Source organism: Marmota flaviventris, chromosome 9, assembly GCF_047511675.1.
Source record: "Marmota flaviventris isolate mMarFla1 chromosome 9, mMarFla1.hap1, whole genome shotgun sequence".
NCBI classification, from domain to species: Eukaryota; Metazoa; Chordata; class Mammalia; order Rodentia; family Sciuridae; genus Marmota; species Marmota flaviventris.
In genome coordinates, this window is record NC_092506.1 from 66,673,369 (window position 1) to 66,698,171 (window position 24,803).

General features: G+C 42.8%; 1 protein-coding gene across 13 annotated transcripts in view; it reads right to left on the bottom strand.

The window, feature by feature from the left end:
* Positions 1-24,803, bottom strand: part of Tenm4 (teneurin transmembrane protein 4) — a 753,505-nt gene that overhangs the window by 153,668 nt on the left and 575,034 nt on the right. For all 13 annotated transcript variants that reach the window (XM_071616542.1, XM_071616552.1, XM_071616550.1 and 10 more), the window contains 2 exons: positions 24,153-24,367; positions 22,279-22,489 (listed from right to left, as the gene is read on the bottom strand). In XM_071616542.1, coding sequence (XP_071472643.1) covers positions 22,279-22,489; positions 24,153-24,367 — 426 coding nt within the window. The remainder of the gene's footprint in view (positions 1-22,278; positions 22,490-24,152; positions 24,368-24,803) is intronic.

Here is a 24,803-nt window from a genome sequence, read left to right on the forward strand (position 1 = left end):
AAATAGTCCTTGAAAACCTACTATGTGCTGAGTGCTAAAGGGATTCATAGACTTAACCACTCCCTTCTCCCTCGAATGCTGCCTAGTTTCATGACAGCTCTGGTGACGCTGCAACACAACTAATTATACCTGTGAAGTCTCCTCTACTATAATGCATGCCTGGAAGCCAAGGTGGGCCCTATGCCCACCTTTGCAACCCCAGCTCCCAGTTCATGGCCAGATGAGGAGCAAATGCTTGGTAAATGGTCAGCTGAGCTATAAGGAAGGCACAGCCTCTGTCCTCTGCCCTCCTGATCTGATACAGGTCCCAGTGCAGCAGTGCATAAAACCATAGAGTCCAGAGGAGGAAAGAACATCTAGGGAAGTCTCCAGGAAGGTGCTGTAACTCAGCTTGGGGGCTGGGCAGAAACTCTCCAGGCAGAGAAGGGCACAGGGATCTGTGCAAAGAAAGAGCAGTGTTCCCAGGATTGGAGCAGCGTGGCACAGCTAGAGCATGGGGTGAGCAGCGCAAGTGAAGCTGGGAAGGGCAGTTACCTGACAGGAGTGAGTAGAGAGGAAGAAGACACTTCCCACAGTCTGACCTGGAGCCTGGAAAGTTCTTTATTTTAGGTAAATCAAAGTGCCCACTGCTGTAACCATTTCTCTTCTCTAAACCACCTTTTGGGCTTAACTACAACCAAGCAGGCTGGAAGCACAGGTCTGGGCCTAGAGCTCTGACTGCCCCAGAAAGCTTCATTCAGACCCTCAGCCAGTCAGCATGCCTCTCCTTTGGGAGTCAGGCTGAAAGTACAAATGGAATAATATGAGAGCCTACTGCATTAATTCATTCAATCCTTCGAGGCTCAGGGAGAATAGTGAACTTTCTCAAGGTCCCACAGCTAAGTGGCTGCAGAACTGGGATGAGAACTGTCCTCTTCACCCCCAACCTGTCTCTGCAGCTTTCCCTTAAACTTTCAGTTACTTCTCATCCTGAATTTTTTGTTCCATGGCTCTTCCCTTCCTTTCTTCCTAACAGAATCCTCCACTGCCCTCTTGGCCCAACCTAGCCTAAACTGACCCTCTGTGTTTGTCTTATCAAAATTCCCCAGACTTTCACCTTGCACAACAATGCCATCAGTCTTCAATGTTGTCGCTTTGTCTTCTGGGGCAACGAGAAGCTCTTAGAAGACTCAAACCTCAGACTGACACTGCCTTTGTTTCCCCCATGGAAGCTGCATAGTGTTTTGCATATACTTTGTGTGTGTGTGCACACGTGCATGCACATGTGCGCATGCCTGTGTAATCTCTAGTATGTTTTTAAAAATTATTTGCTTTTCATTAGACTTAGAGTTGAGCATAAAGAGTTAAAATCTATGTTTGTACAACTGTGTGGCTTTCATAATCGTGTGAGAACAGCTATGAAAGAGGAATTTGGAATAACCCTCATCCTGACATCTGCTGTGTATATTGGCCCTGCACGCTTTGCGTGTGTTAATTCATGTCATCCTTACCACAAGAACTTGGCCTATGATTGCTCCCACTGCCTCACTTGTTGTCTTGGCTCATAAGACATGGCCCAAGTCTATATAACTAACAAGAAGTGTTGCAGCAGGAATTTGAACCCAGGTACTCAGGCTCCAGAAGGTATCACCTGAACCAATACAATAGTGTATAGAAAGGATACACTTGGATTATTATTATTATTATTCTGGATAATGAAGGCTACAGAAGCACAGACCTTTACTGGGGTGAAATAAGTACATTCATATTTGGGTAGAAGGCTGGATATAGAACTTTCCCTCAAGTAATCCATCCAAATAGCCTGGGCTCAGTGCAGAGTCAGAGAAGGCAGCTAGCTAGGCTGGCTAAAGTTCCTATTGCTACCTCCCAAAGATACTTTTCAATATCCTTTCCTTCTTGACCTCTGTGGCATTAAAATGTTTTTCCTCATGTCAAGGCAACATATGTACATAGTTTTTTTTTTAAAAAAAAATGTCGAAGAATGCTATAAAGCTTACAATGAAAAACAGCAGTCCTCCACCCACCCATGCACCTGAGTGCCACTTCTCTCCACTCTTTCTGTTTCTTCTAGAATTTTCCAGTACAGTTGCCCCTTGACTCACGACAGGGTTACATCCTGACAAACCCATCATAAGTCAAAGATGTATTTAGTGCACTTAATCTACTGAGCACCGTAGGTTAGCAATACAGCATTCTGTGGAGCACTGTCTGTTTACACTTGTGAACGCACGACTGAACACACCCCAGCATCGTAAGAGATCATACTGCCCATCACTAGTCCAGGAAAAGATCAAAATTCAAAATGCGATGCATAATTTCCACTGAATGCATATCACTCATCACACCACTGAAAGTTGAAAATCGCTGGAATTGTTGTCAATTGGGGAATGTCTGTGTTTCAAAGTAATGTGATTATACAGACCTTTTCTTCACGGCTATCTGATGTTATTTATTACTCTGTCCACTACTTTTATTCAGTACAATCTGATAGAAAAGCATCATTTTTGCTAATTTCCTATTTCTATTAATAACTCTACTCAAATTGTCCAAGAGATCTATAGAATCTCTTGGAAATAGAAATTTTCACATGACCAAACACCAGGTAATCTATCTGATCCACACCTGGGGCCCTTCCTGCTAGAGATCTGTGCCCTGCTACAGTCTGGTCAGGTTGTTTGTGAGGCCTGCTATGCACCCATTATCTGGGGCTTCTCCTCACCTCTTTCTTTGTCAAACTCCTTCTTTCCAAGGCACTTCTTGAATTGCTTTATTGTTTTCATAGAATGAATTTCCCAGTAGCTTTCTGAGTAAAGGTGAATGGGAGGTATGATTGTTGGACTTTGCCTGGTTAAAAATACCTTTATGTTGCTCTTGTACTTGATTGATAATTTGACATAGAACTTTGACATAGAATTTAATAACATGATTGACAATTTGATGGAGAATTTTAAAAGTTAGAAACAATTTTCCTTTCCACTTCTTAAGGTCATTTGTCTTCAAGATTTTCACTGCTATTGATAAGTCTGTGGGCATCTGCATGTAATATTTTCTTCCTTCAGAACCTTTCAGGAAGATGAGTGACTTTTAAAAAATTAACTAGGCTGGCCATTGCAATCTGGAAACCCATGGCCCTCAGCTGTGTTATTGCCCTGTTCTATTAGTCAGATTTTGGACCTGCTGAATTGATTCTTTAATTTTCTTACTATTTTCTCCTATTTATCTTTGATGCACTTCCCCTTCATTTCTGAATATTTTATTTCAAGTCTCTTATTTTTAATGTCCATGAGCTCTTTCTTATTCTCTCAATTATCCCCCTTTGGGTATATGTTCTTGTTTTTGAGACAGTGATACCTTTTCTTTAATATCTTGATGGATTAAAGTTTCTGTTCCTTTGAAGTTTCCTTCAGCTCATTATGTTGTTTTTGATTCCTTCATATTCTTTTGTTTCTGTTTTTTTTCCCTACTTGTTGTGGTGTTTTTCTCACTTGCTAGAATTTCCTCAGATGTCCAAAAGTCCTATATCATCTGTTCATATTTAGGAGTAAGATACCCAAACTCTGTGTTTCGGCCATTGACTGTCACTGGAGGATGGGGACCACTGCATTTTGTGGAGAATCTACACCGTCTACAAGGTCTTTTGGTTTCCCCAAAGAATTTAAATTTTGAATCTCCTATTATATAGAGAAGATAGGTGTTTGGCTGTCAAAAATGGGGTCTAGAAATGTCATTTTCAAAAGTTCGTTTATGCTTGTTTGCTGTTTTCAGTGTGGCCCTTCTCCCCTGCTTGGTGCCCTGAATCTGGAGCCCTTCCATTTGACATTCCTAAGGAACAAGTCTCAGGTGCCCTGCTGGGGTGGGAGGGGAGCAGCTTGTCTGTGTGTGATAAGGGAGGAAACCGGAGGGTCTGACTGTGGCTACTTCCATCTCACACAGCCTTGAATCCCTCCATGTTCCCAGTCCTGTGCCTCCCCCTGGCCTCTGCCATCCCTGGTGCCTCTGGCTTCTGAGGTTATCTGGGACTTTGCTTCTCACTGATAGTTCCATCAGCAGGTGCTCCATGTTCACTTTTCTCCTTGCCACCAACTCCATCCACTTTCTGTTTTCCAAAGGTCTGTTGACATCTCTTGCTGGTTGTCTCTTATTCTTTTGTCCTTAGGGGTTTATTCTTTATATACTTGTTTAAAATCCTTACTCTCATTATAGTGCGACTCCAGCAGAGAGAGAATTGGTACAGACGACCAATAGCACTGGTAGGATTTTCTGGTCCTTTGTTCAGAAGCTCTCTCTCTCTCTCTCTCTCTCTCTCTCTCTCTCTCTCTCTCTCTCTCTCTCTCCCCCCTCAACTTTAAAAACAGTATGCTTTCTGCTTTTTCCACCACTGTAGTCACTCAGCCTCATTCTCCTTTCTGGCTCTCCCTCTACCCATTGAAAGTTGCCCTTGCTCAGGCTTCAGTCCTAAACCCTCCTCCCCTCCCCTCTCTTATCACTCACCTCAATTACACATCATATACTCAGAATAAACCTTCCTTGACCCTCCACTCAATTAGGTTAGCATCCTTGTTAATGCACCATACACCCCTTTATAGTTCTTCACATCACATCACTGATCAATGCCTTTCTCCTTGGATGGACTTTGAGATCCACCTGGGCAGGGTCCCTTTTGCCTTGCTCACAACAGGGACCATAGTTACAGCCGCCGAGTACAAGGCACATGGGAGGTACAGGAGCGAAACATATTGAAGGAATGCATGCTGGCCAGAAAACACAAATGAATGAGGCAATCAAACAAGCAAGAGAGCTGCATTTAGACCTCAGCTTGCCCTTTTGCCTGTTATGATCTCAGACCCATCAAAGAGCCTTTCAGTAAAGAGCCTTAACTTTTCTGAACCTCATCTGCTACGTCTACAAAATCCGGACAATAATCCTAGTGCCATCCTACCTCACTGGGTTGTGAAGATTAAAATAAAAATGAAAAAAAACCCACATGTCACCATGCTCAGTAAGCTGAAAGCCTTATACAATGTAAGGGATTATTACTGTCATGGTAAACTCTGCTACACAGAAAATTCTCGTTCGTTTTGGGCACGGGGGATACAGGAAACAGAAGGGCAGGCTCAGGTTTTCAAATCTTAGGATTCTTAAAATATACTTTCTTCTTGAAGTGAATCCTCACTAAGCCTTTTCCTGTGTTCTTTAACACTAGGCATCAAGCTCTGCAGACCACCTGAGGTCTTGTCTTTCACCTTAAGCGAAGCTGACCGTGGAAGCAGGGATTCTTCAGGGATCATAGCTTTCCCTTAATGCAATTCTTCAAAAAACAAAATATTTAAAATATGTAAACACATACAGGTGTGTGTGATAGAGCACTCAAGAAATGGGTATATCCATATTGCTTAGGGCACAGAGCTTTTTCTGGTCCTCTAGATGTGTCCATTTTATCACATTCACCAAGTCTATTGAGGAGGAAACTTTTAGAAAACCCAAGTTCTTGGAGGTATAAGGATGGTGAACGTCTCATCCTCACAGTCCCATCAGCAAGGATCTTTAAAGCATTGGCCTTGGCTGGGAGGGGCACAGTACGGGAAGTGTACCAGCCTCTCTCATCGGCCTGACCACCCTGCTCTTTACCCACAGCTTGGGCGCCATGCCTTGGCCTCTACAGCAGGGAGGAAGTGGGCAGGCAGGAAAAACTGTGGTGTCAGAGTTGGCAGCTTTGAGTTCCAGCCCAAACTCCTCCTTTAAACTTCATGGATTAGGTAGATTAAATTGTTATTAATAGATGTGTTTATATGGTAAGTATGACTTCTGTGTTCTACTTCTGGGACTAAAAATTAATAAGCATTTCCCATGCTAAAGGCTTTTCACAATTATTTGTAATGATGGTTATATAATATTCATTGAGTGGCTATTCCATAATTTAACTAAATGACTTCTAATTATTAGGCATTCAGATTGTCCCCCAATTGTCACAATTGTAGAAGAGGTTGTGATAAGCATGCAGCTTTTTCTAGGTATTGGGTAATTTCTTTTTGAGAAACTCAGAAGTTGAGCATTTTCATGGTTCAATATAAAATGCCAAGTTGCTTTCCTGAAGGCTTGTGCTGATTTACCATGCAACTAGTAATATGTGTGGGTACAGTTACACTGTGGCCTCAACAGGACCTCGGGGAATTCTAACTTGTTAGGTAGAAAGAAAGCTGATGCAGCCTGATTTTAGTTTCTATTTCTTCAATTACTAGTGAGGTTAAACATATTTCATGTATGTTTTTATCATACCACATATTTTGGGGAGCTTCTCCACACATCAGTTTAGCCATTTGCCTATAAGATCACAATCCTTTCCCACTCACAGCATCTGAGCTTTAATACTACACACACACACACACACACACACACACACCATGGGTCTTGATATTACTGCAAGTATTTTCCCAATCTACTATTTTTCTTCTTGTTTTCATCAGTTTTATTAGACATATGGAAATTTCAAATATTTATGGAAACATTTGTCAGTCTTTGTGATTTCGTCAATGACTTTTAAGCTTGAAAGTCCTCCTCCAAACCAGAGATACAGGAATCTTGGATTTTATTCTCTTGTAGTTTGACTTTTAAATATTTACCTCTTTAACCCATCTGGAATTCATTTTGGCATATGGCATGAGGTGAAGTCTGAAAGAGAGGTTAAAACCCACATTCCTCAAGGGGCCAGGCAGGTATCAAAGGGGACAGCAGGCTGGCCATAAGAAGGGACAAGGTGAAGACTGGCCAATTACAATGTATTTACAGGTGCTTGTTCCTGAAAGAAATTTGGTCTTCTACTTTTTTAAGGAAAGCCATAAACCTATAGTTTTATGGGAACCATTCAGTTTATAAAGAGTGGGCCAACCCTACAGGCCCCAAATCTTATCTGTGTCTATTGGCCACATCCATGTGCAATTGCATCTGTTCCACTGAATGTCACTTTGCAGCCTCTGTCTTGTACCAATATTTTCCCAAGTTATTCCAACAACTTTTAGTGACTAAGCTTTCTTCTCTACTCATTTGTGATTCCTCCTTTTTCAAATATTAAATTTCGACATATAACTGGTAATATTTCTAGGCAATCATATGCTACTTCTCTGCTTGACTCCTATTCTCTTTTAATTATTATAGATTTATTATACGTTAGGCTCTTTAAAGGCGAGTACTCTTTCATTATTCTTCTTTCTTGTTTTTTTTTTTTTCATGCTTCTCGTCTGTTTATTATTCCAGATGAAGTCTTAAACTATTCATTCAAAGCTCTTCAATTCCCTCTAGGATTCTGTTTGGCATTCCATTAAACCTATAAATCGACCTATTAAGAGTATTTCACCTTTCCATCTAGGAACACGTTACATTTCCTAATTATTCATGTCCTACATTATGTCTCCCAATAAAATTTTGCAGTTTTTGTCACACAGATCACATACAGTTCTCATTAAGATGATATTTTCATTTTTATTAATTTTCTTGACTGGGACATTGTTCAATATATTTCATAAGTGGTTTTTCAGGTATATGGAAAAATCTATTGACTTGTGAAAAGCTATCTTGTACTCTAGTTGCAAGTTCTGAATTCTTATTGAGTAATATAGTTTTTCAATTAGTGTTGTTGCGTTCCCCAGGAATACAAACCCATCCTTAACAAAAATGAAAACTTTGTCTCTGTCTCTTGTTTTTGTTTGGCTTTATATTAGTCAAAGTTTCTAAAATAACACCTACTGGCCAACTGTAGTAGGGCCTATCTGTATTCCCAGCGACTCTAGAGGCTGAGGCAGGATGCCCTCAGTTAGAGGCCAGCCTCCGCAACTTAGTAAGAACCTGTCTCAAAATAAAAATAAAATAAAATAAAAATAAAAAGGTCTGGAGTTGTAGCTCAGTGGTAGAGCACCCCTGGGTACTGCAAAAAAATAAAAAAAAGTAATAAAACACAAATCCATAGACACATCTTTTTTTGTTAATGATTTTAAAGGAATCCTTCTAATATTTAATCAGGAAGCAAAGCATGACATTGACTTCTGACTAGAAATCGATGTTTTCTATGCTGTTATATTTTTAGTATTTTCATAACTTAACATGGTCATCAGAGATATCTTAATCACTTATTGGACACAAAGGCCAGATCTCAGCATGATGCATTCAAAAAGCATGGAAAGCTTGCAAAATAAGTGTGAACCAGATATACCTGGGTAGGATCTTAGCTCTGCCTGGGTGTGACCTTGCATACAACTCCCTATCTTACCTGTAAAATGTGGGTAATAACTCTGATTGCACAAATTGGTTATGAGAATTAAAATGAGTTAATGTAGATATATTTTCTTAGTAGTACTTGGCATCTAGGAAAAGCTCAATGTATTTTAACTTATTCCTCCATCACTTAAAAGAAAGAGATAATGATGGTGTAAGCATCATTCCAAATGCATGCTTTCTAAGGAATACCTTGCATCTGTACACTTAAGAAAACTCAAATTCTATTTTGAAAAGATACCATTCAGACTGTACTGCTTCAGTGTATATGAATTTTTCTCACTTTTAAAAACTATATAGTCCATCTCTTGCACCCTTGAATGGACTTTCTTGACCTATGACACAAACAAAAATATAAAATCTGGCTGACATGTAATATGAACCAAGACTGAAACAAACTGTGCTTCCATTAGCCCGGAACATGAGTGTGTTCAGATAAAGGCAGGAACAAGCAGCGACTCAAACTGAAACCAGATGTTCACAGCGCTCTGGCTTATAATTTTTTATAACCCTTCATATAACACTCATTGTCCTGTCATTTCAACAGAAGGTCCTCTGCTCTGTTTAAGCAGCAAGAAACAAGCACAAAACCTCTGTCAATTTGCTATCACTAAATCTTGGCTTGATTGTGAAGAAACCATTCCCCAAGCACAGATCCTAGGTCCACACTCTGGCCCAGAGAAGTGCCTGCTAGTGACAAAACTCATACCTGCATGGTCCTCAGAGTACAGCCTGCACGTCTTCCTGTTGAGGTGGGAATGGGAACCTGGGTGGCTAGGGAAGTGGGTGCTGATTTGGGAGCGGCCCAGGAGTGAAAGCTAGGGTGGATGGAGCAGAATTCTTCAACCGGAGTAGTCTAGCTTTACGCCCTGGCTCTGCTCTCTCTCACTGTGTAACCGTGGGCAAGTTTGTTAATTTCTTTGAACTTTATTTCTTCATCTATATATTAAATAAGTAATAGCTATTCCTGTTCTGAAAAGATACTGAAAAGATAGACTTTAAACTAGGTGATGCATGCATCAAACTTCAAACCTCCTGGGACCCAGACAGCACACACCAAAACAACAGTAAACACTTGTAAGATACCTACCATGTGCCAGGCACTATTCTCAGAATTTTTAAAATTTTAACTCACTTTATTTTCATAATTACCTCATGATGTGGGAACTAACATTATCATCATTTTTTTCAGACGAGGAAAAGGAGACACTAGTGGATTAACTATTTTGCCCAAGGTCATGCTACTAATAAGTGGCAGAGGCTGCATGCAAACCAGGCCATCTGGCTTCACATCCACGTTCTAACCATTAGGCATCATTGCCTCTCTCCCTGCTGTTCTATTGCACAATATCTGATTCAGTGCTGTGTCGAGGCTGCCTTTACACAGAAGAAACACATGTAATTCAGGCACAGTAGCTTACCAATAGAGCAGCCCATTTCTAGAAAGTGCTGCTGACCCTGCAATCAGCATGAATCGACCCAGCATCCTTCTTTATCCGCACTGCCCTCTCCTACCTTCCTCTTCCCTCTTAGTGCTTACCCTCCTGCCTCTGCCCTCTGCTCCCCCTGACCTCCCATTAATCATCTCCCCCTCTCTCCAGGGGCTCCAGTCCTCTCCCCTGGCTCCTTTCCCACTGCTGACAACATGTTCAAAGCTCCCCCACCTTATATAAACCTTTCCTTGAACCTGCCTCCTCCTCAGGTTACGCCCATCTGTCTCCTTGCCTGCTCCATCTAGAAGCAATTGTTCCGCTCTGCCTTTCATTCCCTCCTGAACTCATGGTGACCCTGCTTCCGCCTGCACCAGGGCTGGAAACTGCTCCCATGGAGGGTGCCAATGTCATCCTAATGACCAATTCTAGCAGTTTCTTCATAATCATCTCCCTAACTTTTCCCCAAGGTTGATCTCTACCTGCCTTCCCCTGCCCATCCTCTGAAGGCTGGGGTTCTACATTGACTTCCCACTTCTCAGTTTGTCTATTTCCTTAGGTATTCCACCCTCCCACCTGCTCCCCCTCACCCACCATGAGATGCCCATGGACTCTGTTTCCAGTTCAGAGGTCTCCCCAAGTCAAGGCTTCCTTATCCATCTGCCCATTGCCAGCAACTGACATCCACTTGGAAATTCTATTAGCAGCTCAAATCTAATGTGAATTTGTATCTTCCTGCCTCTCCCCCCCCCCACCCCAACAAATCCACTTCCCTCCTTATCTCCTAACTTAGTTAACGGCATCATCATCCATCCGTTCTTGAAGGTCAAAACTTCCTGCCTCTCTTTTACAGCTAAAATACAATGGTCAAGAAAACCAGCCTACAATGTCCTGCAGTGCACCCCTCCTTTATAAAAAAGCAGCAGCATTTGCCCCAGTTCCAGCTCTATTCTCTCATCTTACCCTAATGGCTACAGAAATAGTCTTCCAATTCTCTCCCTGCCTCAGGATAAGAAAGCAACTCATCTGAACAGAGACCATGCCAAAGAAATCTAAGTAACACCTGACTAATTGTTGCTTCAAGGTCATCCCAAACTCCTCACTGTCTTCAAAATCAAACTCTCAAGCTGGCTACAAGGCCCTTCCAGGTGACCCTAACCTAGTTTCCTGGGCTCTTCTCTGTGTCTCCTAGGCATTTTCATTCAAAGCCATAAGTGGACGGGGTGGGAGGAGGAAAAAAAACATAGGGAGAAAGATGTGGCATTTAGGGCCAGATCTGGATTTCCAACTGCAGCTTCTCCACGGAGCAGGGATTTCACTTATACCTGGTCATTTGAATACTCTGAGTCCCACTTTCTTTTAGGGAAAAATATTTACTCTGAATGCTTGTTTTAGGGGCTTGAAACAATTTATGGAAAACATCTAGGATAATACTTAGATAGGCTGTGCATTGAAAAAAATAATTATCTATTAACATTAATAGACTTGTCAAGTAGTTCCACAGAGGCTGGGAGGAGTTCGTGAAGACTGAAAAGCCTCAAAACTAGAATGGAACATTTGAAAAATTCCCTGTGGAATCGAAGGAGGTCAAATTTATAAGAATAAATAAAGTACCTCAGAACATTCCATTTTTGACCTGAAGTAATAACAGCCAATAAAGACCCCATGAGTGCTCTGCTCCCTGAATCTTGCAGGATTGGGATGCATAAACCCCTCAGGGAGAAAGACCGTTCCTCATCCTGGTGTCTGCTGTGCCTGGAATTGGCAACTGTGCCTTCTTTACTTCAGAGCTGCCCATAAGAAGTTCATGCTCATGGCAGAAGGTTCTAGACTGCAGAGAACATCAGTGAACTTTGACTTTCTCATTTGGAGTTCGCTGACCCTCTGATGAAGGTCTGCCATGTTCCAAGGCCTGCTAAGCAGCCAGGCTTCAGAAGAAGTTACTGGGACTGGATTCAGAAGATGCCTTGTGTCCCTGTGTGAGTCACTGGTCCTAGACGTTTCTTCATCTCCAACACAAAAACAGTGATACTTTCTGGCCAGTTCATCAGTTGGTTGAGCAGAGCTACTGTCTTATCACCTCCTTGATGTCTCTTATTATGGACTGAACTGGGTTTCCCTGCCAAATTCAAATTTTGAAGCCCCAACCCCCTGTGTGACTGTATTTGGAGACAGGGTCCAGAAGGAGGCAATAAAGGTTAAGTGAGGTCATCATGGTGGGGCTGGTGTTCTTATGAGAACAGGAAGACACACCAGCCATCTCTCTCCTTCCACACATATACAGAAAAAAGGTCACAGGAAAACATAACAAGAAGGAAGCCACCTGCAAGCCAACAATAAAAGATTCTCCAGAAACTAACTCTGCCAACACTTTAGTCTTGGATGTCTAGTCTTCAGAACTAAGACAGATGAATTTTGTAAGCCATCCTATCTGTGGTATTTTGTTATGGCAGCCCAAGCAAACTAATATGCTCTTTTTTCTTTTGTTCTGTTTTTGGTGACTTTTTCCATATGCAGTAGTCTTCTCTTACCTATAGTTTTGATTCCCTTGGTTTCACTTACTACAGTCAACTTTGATAAATATAGTACAAGATTTTATTGTTAAGGTTTTGAATTGATACATAATAACTGTACATACTATGGAGTGCACTGTGATATTTTGATATGGGTATACTTTGTGTCATGATCAAATCAGGGTAATCTGCATATCTATCACCTCAAACATTTATCTTTTCTCTGTGGTGAGAACACTCAAAATCTTTTCTTCTAATTACGAAGACATTTTTAAGCCAGATATGATGATGTATACGTGTAATCCCGTCTACTGAGGAGGCTGAGGCAGGAAGATCCCAAGTTCAAGGCTAGCTTGGGCAACTTTGTGAAACCCAATCTCAAAATAAAAAGAACTGGGGATGTAGCTCAGAAGCAGAGTGCTTGACCTAGCCCTGGGTTCAGTAGTCAGTACCATGTTTTTCAAAGGTATTTTGAGAGAGAGACAGAGAAAGTGACCTCATCTGTATAATTTGTCATAGCATACTGTTATAATTGTTCTATTTTATTATTAGTTATTATTGTTAATCACTGTTAGCTAATCTATAAATTAAACTTCATCATAGGTCTTATGTATAGACAAAAACATAATATATATGGTGTTCAGTACTGTCTGTGGGGTATCAGAACACATCCCCCACAGAAAGGAAGTACTCCTATGTCTCCTTTCTTGGTCCCATTTCTGCTGTTCCTGTGTTGCTAATCATATTTGCATACTGCCCGCCAGCCCACTCAGCACTTTTTCCACAATAAGTCTGTTATGCCTCACAGGCCCCGCCTACATAGCAGAGGTGGCAACCCTTCTCTGAGCTCACCTGGACTTCTGCTGGCACAGCCCACATTATGTGGGAATTATTTATGAAAGGGTCAATTCTCCCAATTGACTGTAGGCTTTCTAAGGACAAGTCTTTTTTTTTTTTTTAATTCATTGCAAAACTCTAGCACTTAGTAAAGTAGATGCTTAACAAATGATGAATAAATAAGAGACACAAAAAAACATGCTAAGTACCTTCCATGAATCATATGTTTTTACACCATTGTGAAACTCTGTAAATTAGGTTTGATTGCTAATGACACAGGCATTCAGGGAGGTCAAGACTTACCCAAAGTCCCTCAGCTCATACATACATAGTGTAGAGCTGACTCCCAAGCATTGCCTTTCTCTGGATCACACCACTTCTCTGGTCACAGCCCTACTTCCAAATGAACTTCTGCCTCCAATAACATGAACTATCTACCACCAATGCCAGAGTTGGCAGAGATTCCCATATCAGTGGCAGTTAGATTATTTCTAAGGGTGTGCTACAGGACAAGAGGCCACACCTTTAATGATGTCCTTCGTCAGTGGCACTATAGAGGAAAAGAGAGAAGACACCAACCACTGTGGGAGAACCCTTCCCCAACCACAGTGTGGCTGCAGAACCCCCAATGAGCAGGATGGGGATGAGCAACTGACAGAGCATAGAGCTATCAGGACACTTATTCATCCATTAAAAAGTAAAACTATTACTAAGAAAATAACTTCTACTGAAAACTCCCCATATGAATGGAGGGAGGGAAGGAGGAGGGGTTTCTTTAGCAGGGTGAGGCCTGGTCAGAGGTTTTGTATTAAACAAGGCTGAAAGTCCCATGAGTTGTGAGCCACTGGTACTCTGCAAGCCTAGGGGCATCATCTCTAAGCCCATGTTTATCTTTATGATATCCTGACTATGAGTGGATCAGAACACACATGGATGTCACCATATTAGAAACTTGGATGCAGATCTGTTCACTGGTGTATAAGAAAGGTCATGCACACTGCTAACCTAATTGCTGGTTCCTGTCTGTGAAATCTTGGCCAGTGACATTTGATCTCTGAGCCTCAATTTCCTTAGCTATAATATGGAAAATATATTTAACTTGACTCCTGGGTTGTTTGGGAACTGAAGATGTATTGAGTATAGTACCTGACAAAGAATCTGTACTTAATTGGTGGTTAGAACTATGATCCTGGCTCTGCTATCGGGTAGCTATGTGGCCCTAGATAAGTCTTGTGACTTTGCGAAGCCTCAGTTTTCTCATCTTTAAAAGAGTGAGAGTTAAACAAAGGAAAGGCGTGTAAAGTCTTCTGGCAAAAACCCAAGTGGCAAAAACATAAACTGAACATGGAGTGAGGCTCCCGGTGGCTGTGGGTGGAGGAGGTAGCTGAACTCCTGACATGGATGAGGCCCCAAGTACCGGGACTCTCTCCACTGAGCTTTCCACCAGCATACTCTCCTGGTCCTGCCTCCCAGTTCTGACCCCCACAGGCCCCTCTGCCAGTTGCCTATCTAAACTCACCTTAATGAAGGACCCTTCTGCCCTCATTTGTTTTGCCGTTTGTTTCTTCCCTTAGAAATGTCTTAACCCCTGGGGCTGGCCAACAATCTCTAAGGGGCAGTACAATGGCTCAAATCTGCTCCCTCCTTGCCACTTCTGAGGCCTCCATTCTGGAGCAGACAGCATTAGCCCTGCCTAGACAGGTGGAAGAGCTTCCTAACATGGTTCCCAGTTCTTCCTGGGAACGCTTGCATATGTGTACCAGATTAAGTGATCTAGATTTCCACAGGGGCTTCCTGTTGCCTTTGACCTAAACTGAAAATAAAATGATACCTTTCACATGGCATTCTAAGACCCTGAGCAGTTTGGTTCTTGGTGGCCTCTCCAGTCCATTTAGTCCTTTGATGGCCACACCCACAATGTGACCACCATAGAGTTCCTGGAGCACTCCCAGCAACTTCCTGTCCCAGGCTTTTGCATATATTCTACTTTCTTCCCTCTGCTTTGTACATTCCTCCTCCAACTTTCACCTGAACAGCTCGTCATGCACCTGGCCCAGCCAGCTGTGTGAGGCCCACTGCTTCTCGAGAGCCCACTCTTCTTTGACAGTGTTAATGTGCCATTTATGATCATGGACTTTTACACATATGTATAGATTTGAGGCTCTCTCTTAATATGTCTCAAGCATGTCTATAAATACAAGGGCAGGAAGCTTGGCTGTTTTACGTACCATAACATGGAATGCCTTCCCAGGACATGGCATATGAAAAGGCGATTAGTAAATGCTGAATGAATGAATAAATTAACAAACTGACCCTTTCTAGGTCTGTCTACCACCTGGTGTCCTCCACTGATCAGGACTTGCTCCTGCTGTCTGTCCATCTTAAAGCAACAAGCAAGTGGCTTCAAGGCTTACTGACAGAAGTCCTTGGTTTCTTGGGTGATACAAAGAGCCTGAACCAAAATATATTCCCTCTACCTTGTTACATGGGTGACTTCCTCTTTTCTCAGCTTCACTTCCTCTAACTTACTGGCCCATGAGGTCTTCAGGAGCAAGCTTGCCTGCCTCATGGCTGTTCCTAATGCCTGGGCCTGAATCTTACACATGGTAAGAGGACTCTGTTGCTATTTGTGAACCAAACGTCTTGATGAAGTCTGTGGCAGATATTGCTGGCTGTCTACCCCATATTAATTTCCCATCCTCCTGAGAGAACCCTAATTTTGATCAGAGTGCCAATGTTCCAAGCTGAAAATATTCACTTTAAGATTTCCCTCTTGCTCTGAGTGTCCCAGTGACACAACTCTGTCAAAAAATGCAAGTTAAATGATTTAGGAAACATTCTGCTTTCCTGCATCCTTCCCCTTTCTTCTTCCTACATGACATGCAGATGAGTCCAGGAGGTGCAGCAGCCATCTTATGACCATGAGGCAGCAAGTATGAAACCAATAAATCAGAGGAAGGACGGCAGAGCACAGGGTGGAAAGGGCCTGGTCCCTGATGCTACTACTGAACTGCCATCCTGGCCCTGAATAGAAACACCATAGCCTTAGAATGAGTGGAAGGACATTAAAACTTCACTTAAATGCTGATTGGGTAAGATTTAGGTTATCACACACTAAACACATTTCTAAGTATTTCCTACTAAGAGACAAACTTTATTGCTTGGCACTCATGGTGTCCTTGGGCTACTTTTTCTTCTTTCCTGCCATGAAAATCCAGGTAGGGAATTCAGAAGTTTCAGCAGTCCACAATAAGACTGCAGGGCAGTAGAAGGAGTTGGGGGACAGTGGGGCAGCCTGTCCTTCAGCGAGCAGAGATAGCTGCTGGTGGGACTAGGTTTTGATTCTGCAGATATAGCACTCTGATATTCCTAGCTCTCTTCCTCCTAACAGATTTTGGCCACAGTCTGTCTCCAATGTGCTGACTTGAGCTCTCCCTTGGCCTACAATTTCATTCCACTTATACCAGATTGCTCCAAATAAATCACCGTATCAAGGAGAGGTGAATTCACAGGGCACTTTTCCAAAGAAGTGTTTCCATTAGAAATTTCACAAAGTGCTGCCAATGTCATTTACAAGAAGGTTAATTTATTACCAAGAGACCTGGATTCTTCGTTGCTGTGTTTCTATCTTAGAGTATATTCAAAGGAAGGGGACGTGAGGTGGGGTATGGAAGGCGATTATTAAAAACTGAAAATTGTTCTTCAATCACTTTTCTGAGTTTCTTCCTTGAGGTCATGGTAGATTCTTACACAAATTACAGTGTATAATGCTGGGGATTTTTCTCCCTAGATCCTTGTAAATGCACTCAGAGGCTAATGCCCAATCAAAGCAAGGGAAATGAAAAAATGGCAAGTCTAGCACAGTCTTTGGAAAATCATGAAGGACCCAATTTTGATGACCCACAGAAGATAGAAATGTAGGTGCAAGTATCTAGGCAGGTCTAGAAACAAAGAGGAATGGATCATGGGGAAATCAGAGGAAAAATACCACTGGTACCACAGATGGGCCCCTTCTGTCTTCCCTGGCACCCAGCCTCCTGCAGTGCCCTCATGAAATCACAGACTCAATATCAGTAAACCTCTGACCACATAAATTAATGGACTCTTGTTCTGGGCCTCTTAAGATAAACCCCCCAGCTCCGATCATTTCATCCTCTTACTCAAAAGCCTGTCATGACACCCAGTGCTTATGAACTCTCTGTAGGGCGGCGTCGTAGGCTCTTCCTTGATTACTGCTTCCCCCTTCAGGGCACCCTGAGCTCCCGTCGAGCAGCACTGCAGGCTCCTCCTAGCCAGCTCTTAATTTTCTGCCCACTGTCCTTTTGTTTATGCCATCCACCCCCACTGCCTGGGATGCTTTCCTTAGCACTCATCCTTCCATTTTCTTTCTTTAAATGTGAAAATTTTGCCCAAACTTTAAGGTCCAGATCAAATGTTACTTCTTCATCCAGACAGCCTTCCCTGGCTCATCCAGCTGGACAAGCCCTTCCCTTCCTCCAACCCTCCTGGCCCTTCCTTGGGCTGGTGGCTCCAGGGGTGGCCTTTCTTGCTCTTTTCCTTGGCTTAGAGATACTTGCTCCATAAGGCTTTCATCTCGCTTAATCTAGACTACCAGCTACTTTTGCCAGGAACCATGTCATACCTTCCCTGAATCCCCATCTTGGAAAAGGGAAAGGATGCAATATTCATTGGATAATGGAATAAAAAGGAGGGAAGAGAGGGGGAGGGAGGGAAGGGGCTAAATCTGTGTCTAGTCCCTGACATGGATTGATCTCCAGTGGCTGCCTGGGCATAAACAGACTCTTCAATTAGCACCAAGAAGATCAGAGCATGTTTCTCATAAAGATTCCCAGTCTTTATGTTTCCTGCCAATGATTCTTATTTCTCTCCTCTGGGATTTTAAATCCACTGTAAGACACCTCTGTTATTCTTCAGCTTGGCTCACATTGCCACAATGTCAAGTTGATCTATCCTTTTATGCTTCAGCATCAACTGAAATGAAAAGATAAGATGCTATCTGGAGACCCCAAATTCTGTAATACTAACTTGTTAGGCCTTGGAGTTGTAAGCAATTCATACAAAGGTATTTTTCTTTTTAAAAATTTGGACACTGTGAGATTTTATACATGGTCTTTTTAATGACTTCTCAAAAAAACTTCCTGGGTTGATGTAAGATGGTTACTTATAACTGGAGTCAAGCTAACAAGGGGAAATTATGTTTCATAAAATACAAACAGTAATAAAATATTTACTAGTAGCCATTGACAAAATAGCAAGACCCTGTGGCATAGTGGGGACTTTGTGGGATTTGGAGTCCAGATTTTCATTCTGGCTTTGCTCTTAATTTTGAGCAAGTCAACTAAATTCTAAGCCTCAACTTCTTCATCTGTAAATCAGAACTTACAAGATCTCTTGTCTAAGGTTCTTGTAAGGAATAAGCTACATATGTGAGAGTGCTAAACATGGTCCCCCAAACACAGTAGATGCTCCCTAAATGCTGAATGAACAAATGGATGGGAAATAAGTGAGTGTGGGCATCCCAAAGGGGCTGGATCCTGGGAGGAGGCAGATTGCTTACGAAGGAAAATCACGAGCTTTGTAGTCAGACACATTCGAATGCATGTCCTAGCTTTTCTTTCAACTTCCCTGAACCTCCATTTCCTCATCTGCAATCAGGGATGATAATAAAAATAAGAATAGTCACCTCATGGAGTTCCTGCAAGATTTAAAGAATGTATGTGAAAACCCTTTGTAAATGGTGATGGGGTGAATTGAACCCCTGCGAGTGGTTTATATCCTCCTACCTCCTTCAACACATGGGGGTGAGCAAGGCTCCCACCCCCTATTGGAGCCAGGAGCATGTGGGGGATGGGGTGGGGCAGACTATTTTTTCTGAAAAGAGCTGCCATGTTTTATTCTCAAACTGGCTTGGATTTCGTGGGGGCATGTGCGAGCATGTATGTGCATGCATTTGTTCCCTGGGAGCTCGGGTGACATCAGGTCTCTGTGTGGATATATTTGTGTATACAGTTTGTAAAAGGCTCTTAGATTTTTTTCAAGGCAAAAGATAAACTCATTTAATTTAAAATCATCAGCTGGATTGCATTAAATGGAGGGAAAAGCAAAAACGTACACAATACAGCCATTCATTAAATTAAACACAATTATTTCTCCCTTTACTTAATTACAAACAGACATAAATACTCTGGATTCTGACAACTCAGATCTTTTTAAATTCTTGGTCTGCATTTCGATGTGTAACGAAGGGAGGGTCATATTCCAATTTGTGTGTTAAGCAAACCCGAGAGTTACAATTGTATTTTGGGACCATAATGACTTCACTAAAACAAGACCTAAACTTTTAATTAACCTGCCAAGACAAATTACAACTCACAGCTCACAGGTAACGATCACAGACAGCTGAGACTCAATGCCAGGGACTCTTGGGGAAAGAGGTATTAATAGCAACATCAGAATCAGTCTGTTTTTGTATTAAAGGGGGGGGGGGAGAACGGTGTTCATTAAACAATCACTGTAGCTTGAAGGGAGACAGATAGGTCAGAAAGCCAGCAAGAGAAAGTGGAAGGAGAAAAAGGATGGCAGAGAATATTAACAGCTTCCGTTTATCGAGCACGTATGGAGGCCTGAAGCTGTGCTAGGCATTTTATATCTCTCTCTCTAATCTTCACAATGGGGATTGCAAAGTACTTTTACATTTTTGGCTTCTGGACAAGAAAAGTTGAGATTCAGTGAGGTGACATGGCTGTCCATGGCTGCAAAACTAAGTAGGGACAGAGGGAGGGAAGGAAGTTCCTCATGTAGTATTTGTTTTTAAAATCTGTTGACAGACCATCAGAATCATGATCACTTGGCCCGACTGGAGGCATTCAGGAGTTCTCAAGAAAGGCCCAGAAATCTGAATTTTTACCTATCCTCCCACAGAGTTCTTTGTTCCAAAGTGTTTGAGAACCACCAATGAGGTACCAGAAACCTGTGCTACTCAAAATGTGGCCCATAGCAGCATTAATATCCCTGGGTACTGGCCAGAAATGCAAAATCTCAGGTCCCCCAGACCTGCTGGAACAGAATCTGCATTTTAACAAGACCCCCAAGTGGTTCGTAAGTACATTAAAGTCTGAGAAGCACAATAAAGCCCATAGACATGACAGGGTTAAGGGGGCAAACAGAGCAGCCAGGGGAAAAGCAGGACCATCACCCCAGTTAAGACAAAGAGGCTAGCTATCACTGACAAGCCACGAGTTGGCAAATCTTATCTCCATTTTATTTCTCAAAGATGCATATCATAATTAAAAGTAGTTTTCTTTGGGAGTTTAAATTAATATCCCTTCATATTTATATCATTCTTAAAACAGAAATCTGACCATAAAAACTCCCAGTTCTGTGAAAACCTGATGCTCTATTCTTGCTTGTAAACTGTGTCTAGGAAGAGTTGAGCTGGGAGACCGGGGAGCTGTAACTTTGGCACCACCATAATTTGATAATTGTGTCCCTAAATTGAAGCCACCATGTCCAGAAAGAGAAAAGATGCAGATATTATAGACTAGCAAAACCCACAAAGTGACACTCTCATTGATGGAGAGGGCTAGAACTGGGCTATCAACGATGGGGACTGGGACTGCACTTTCCACCTCAATGTTACCTCCAACTGCTAAGCTGCAGCTTCAAATTCCAGAATCTTGAGATCCCAAGAGCTGAAAAACTTGAGTGATCTGTGTGAGGTGAACTCAAACTCATGGTGGAGACTCGGACCTGAGCATGCTTTGCACTATGCTTCAAGAAGACATGCAGGGCAGAATACAATGGCAGCACACCTGCTGAGATTGTGACTGTCCACAGTCCTGCTAATGAGAGCCTGGGCACAGGAAAGGCCATGCTCACACTCACTCCCTCACCAACTGAGGACACGTGCATGGGGACCCACCGGGTGCCAGGGAGACAGAAGACTGCCCTCCAGGCATTCTGAGTCCTGCAGCTAGGACAGACTTCCAAAACAGGGCAGCACTGAGGAATGTTTCCTTCATCAGAGCCAGCTGCCTGATGATCCCACCTCCTTCACTTTGCCATGAGGCTGCAGCTTATTAACCATGCCTTGCATTTAATGGGGAGATTCCCTCTGCCTCAATACTAAGGGCGAAATGGTGAATTAGAAGAAAATGGCCTGAAATGACTACTGCTATTTAGAAGGAAGAACCAGGGTCTCGCATGAGTTTAGGAAACCTAGTATCAAGTTCGGAGATGTTCATTCAACTCCATTTTCCATGTCAGAGAGACTCCCAGCCACAGACTGAGACAGAGTTCTCGGGCGAACTCCAAACCACACAGAGATGTCCGTTAGGCAGAAACTCCATTCCCAGGTGTTCTGGTTCATGGAGCCCTGTCTTTCTCTCAAGATTTTATCTCCAGGCTGTATCACAGTACATCCAATAGAGACTCAGAACACGTTTTCTGACCCAAACCACCAAGATATTATGTCCCTCAGCAAACCATGGTCACCTAAGGAGGAGACGGGTTCTATCTATTATGTTAGTAAAGAAGAGAAATTCTTCCAAGAGGGAAGCAGGCTACCTAGACACCCACAGACCTGAGGTGGCCATGCCCCTTTGCATGAGGAAGAGTGATGGTGTCTGGACTCATTTAAGACACCAAGGCTTCCCCTTGTCAGAGACCAGGACACCTCTGCTCTCAGTAACACCTGATCTGACTGACCACATGGCTCCTCCAGTCCTCTGGGCTGCTATTCTTACTCTCTCTCCAGCCTTTATCCTCTTTCCCAGAGACTGTTGATTCCAAAATCAAAAACCAAACCAAAACTAAACAATAAGTCAGCGAACTGAACCAAGCAAGACTCAGAAGATGAAAAGGTGAGAACCAAGAGCCAAGAGGGGAGATGTTCCCACCATGTGGCCAGTCATCCAAGACTCCCGTCTGGTTCTTAGTTCTATCCCCTGGTCTGGAAAGGTGGCTGCTGCTCCATACATCATCACACAGACAGCATGAGGAAGGTATCAGGATGGCCCCTCTGTCTGTCGTGTCCTACCTGCATCTCATGCTGAGTCCTCCTCCAGCATGCCCAGGAAGGACAGCCCCACCCCATACTCTGAGTGGCATCTACAGCTCTGAGTAAGACACATTCATTCTCTTGTTGGCATCAACTCTCAAAGTCCCCAAGTGTCCTCCTACCCAAAGAGATAGCAAAAGGTGTAGCTTCTTACCAATGGCAGTGGTGAGAAAGGAGACCACTTCAGACTCTTTCCCGTCATTGTAAAAGGCCAAGTGCCAGATTCCTGAGTCCAGATACTGGATGAACCCAGTCTCGTGGCTGGAGGGGGGAACAACACCACGAGACTGGCGTTGGGGTCCTTCCAGACTCCGTGCCTCCTGGGTCAGGAGCCTCCTTCCATCCAGCAGCTCCACAAAGTCAAACTAAAGCACAAAATAAGTATAATTAGCAGCAGATCTGCTCCAGCACATGCTATGTTTTCTTTGGGCTTCTCTTGGCCGGGGCAGGGCGGGGTGGGGGAATGCATAAGGAAACAGAGAGGCAGAAGCTGCAGGAAAACTATCAACCAACTCAAATCCTATATCTCATGGTAATACTCTCCTTCCTCTCTTGTGAATGTGGCATCATTTGGGCATTATTTCCTAGTCTTGGTTTGTTTTTATTTTTGCTGCAAGTGTGGCAAGTCTTCACCTGGCCTCATTTAAAACAGAACCATGCTCTTTCAATGGTGGCCCAAGATTAGAAACCCAGCCACTTCATGACTGAGCTCTACACAAGTACTGATGGAATCTCAGGGGTTTCAGGCTGGGATTGGAGTGTTAGTAGGGATGGAATGTTCTTCACGAACAGTTGAAGATTTGGTTTATATCTGTCTTTTGTCAATAATCTTTTCTAAATGGCTCCAGTTTCAGGGAGATATTTTAGAAGAACTGAACTGGATTAGTCCAAAAGTCTATCAATAATTGCATGCTGTGTCAAATTCAAATGCCAATTGATCTGAGACTGCTAGCATAAGACTCTAGATAAGTCAGACATGCAGTGTTAATAACAGGTAGGTGGTTAAGCCCTACTGACCTATTAGCAAGCAAGCAAATTGAGTAGCCATCCATCTTCCTAGCTCTTAAAAAACAAACAAACAGAAAAGATAGGTAGTCATTCTACTTCATGAAAACTGTGTGGAGGCATGAATTCTAGGACTAGCAAGGCAGTTCTGCAGTCATTAGGGGCTCAAGCTCCCTCTATTTTCTGTGACTCCATCCTTAGCAAATTTATCTGTCTAGCTTATAACTATAAACTTCAACTGACTACTGGGGTTAGGAAGACTGTATGTGGCCTTGGAACACCTGAGGATGCTTATGATTTATATTACTCCAATTCCAGAGCTAGGAAGACATTGCATAAGTCTCTGCTGTATGTCATCTTGAAAAAGTTCTTATTCTTTCATTTTATTTTTTTTGGTGCTAGGGATCAAACCTAGGGCCTTGCACATGCTAAGCACATGTTCTACCACTAAGCCACACCCCCAGCCCCTTGGACAAGTTCTTCAAGGGTTTCTGGTGCACATCTGTCTGCATAAAGTGTAACCTTGAAGGAAAGAAGGAATGCCAGAGATTAGGGGAGTAACATTTATTTTGAGCCAGGTCGTATGCTGGCTGCCTTATAAATGCTACTCTTTCTTCTTCACAACAGCCCTGCAAAGTGGGCACTGGTACAGATTAGGAAACTGGCTTAGAAGAGGATGAGTAATGAATACCAGGTTACACAGCAAATAACAAGAGGACTCAAACTCACTGTCTATTTTTTTTTTCTCAATAACATTTCCTGGGTAACACAATTTAGGAGACTGAGTAATAGCAGAAAGGTTACTGAGAAATTTCTCAGAATTTCTTCCTTGCAAAAAGCCTCAGGGATTAAACCTCACTTGCCTGAAAGGCAGGGTCTGAAAGGGTGGCAAATGGATAAAAGGCCTTTAAAATACACCAACTTCCCTTTGGGCTCTAGGATCAGGGTTAGGCTCTTCTTGATTTGGGTAAAGATTTGAGCAGGAGCACAAGGAGGTCAGTAGGCCGGTAGGGTTCTGCTTACCTGAGTATGTGAAGGAGGAAGGCCTTTTCTGCCATAAATGCCGACCAGAGCTGCCTTTCCCAGAGACACATTGAACTTCAGATGCACAGGGTGGTCTATGAACACCTGAGATCTCCAGAAAGTACCAGGAGGAATCTTCTGGGAAGCCCGTCTCCCCACATCGATTTCTCCAGAGTCTATAAAACTGTCTTCTGGAAAGAAACTACTGGGTTTTCCTACCAAGACAGAGGGAAGGAAGACAAAAGCATCTTGGTTAACCACAAGTGACACAAGGAATCAGCATCCCAGCACCCAGGACTCCGCTCAGCCTCACTCCTCTGTAATGTTCCGCTGCCAGCAGGCATCCCCCTACTCACAGGATTAAGAAGGTTCAGAACTGCCCCCCACCACAGTGATGCTCAAATTGTTCTGCTAAAAATATGCATTCTTCCAGAGCAGTATGTATGGGTCCTCCCCAAGGGCCATCTGTTTACTGCATAATTCCACAGCTTGTTAAAATATATTTTGATCCTAAAAATAATCATTTGCGGTCACATGAGAATAACTTTGTGATTTTGTGAGAGTGTGTGTATAAAGAGCTGCATGGTAAAATAGGGAGGGTGGAGGGAGCAAGGTGTGGGTACTGAATCTCCGACTTGGAATGGTTTTCCA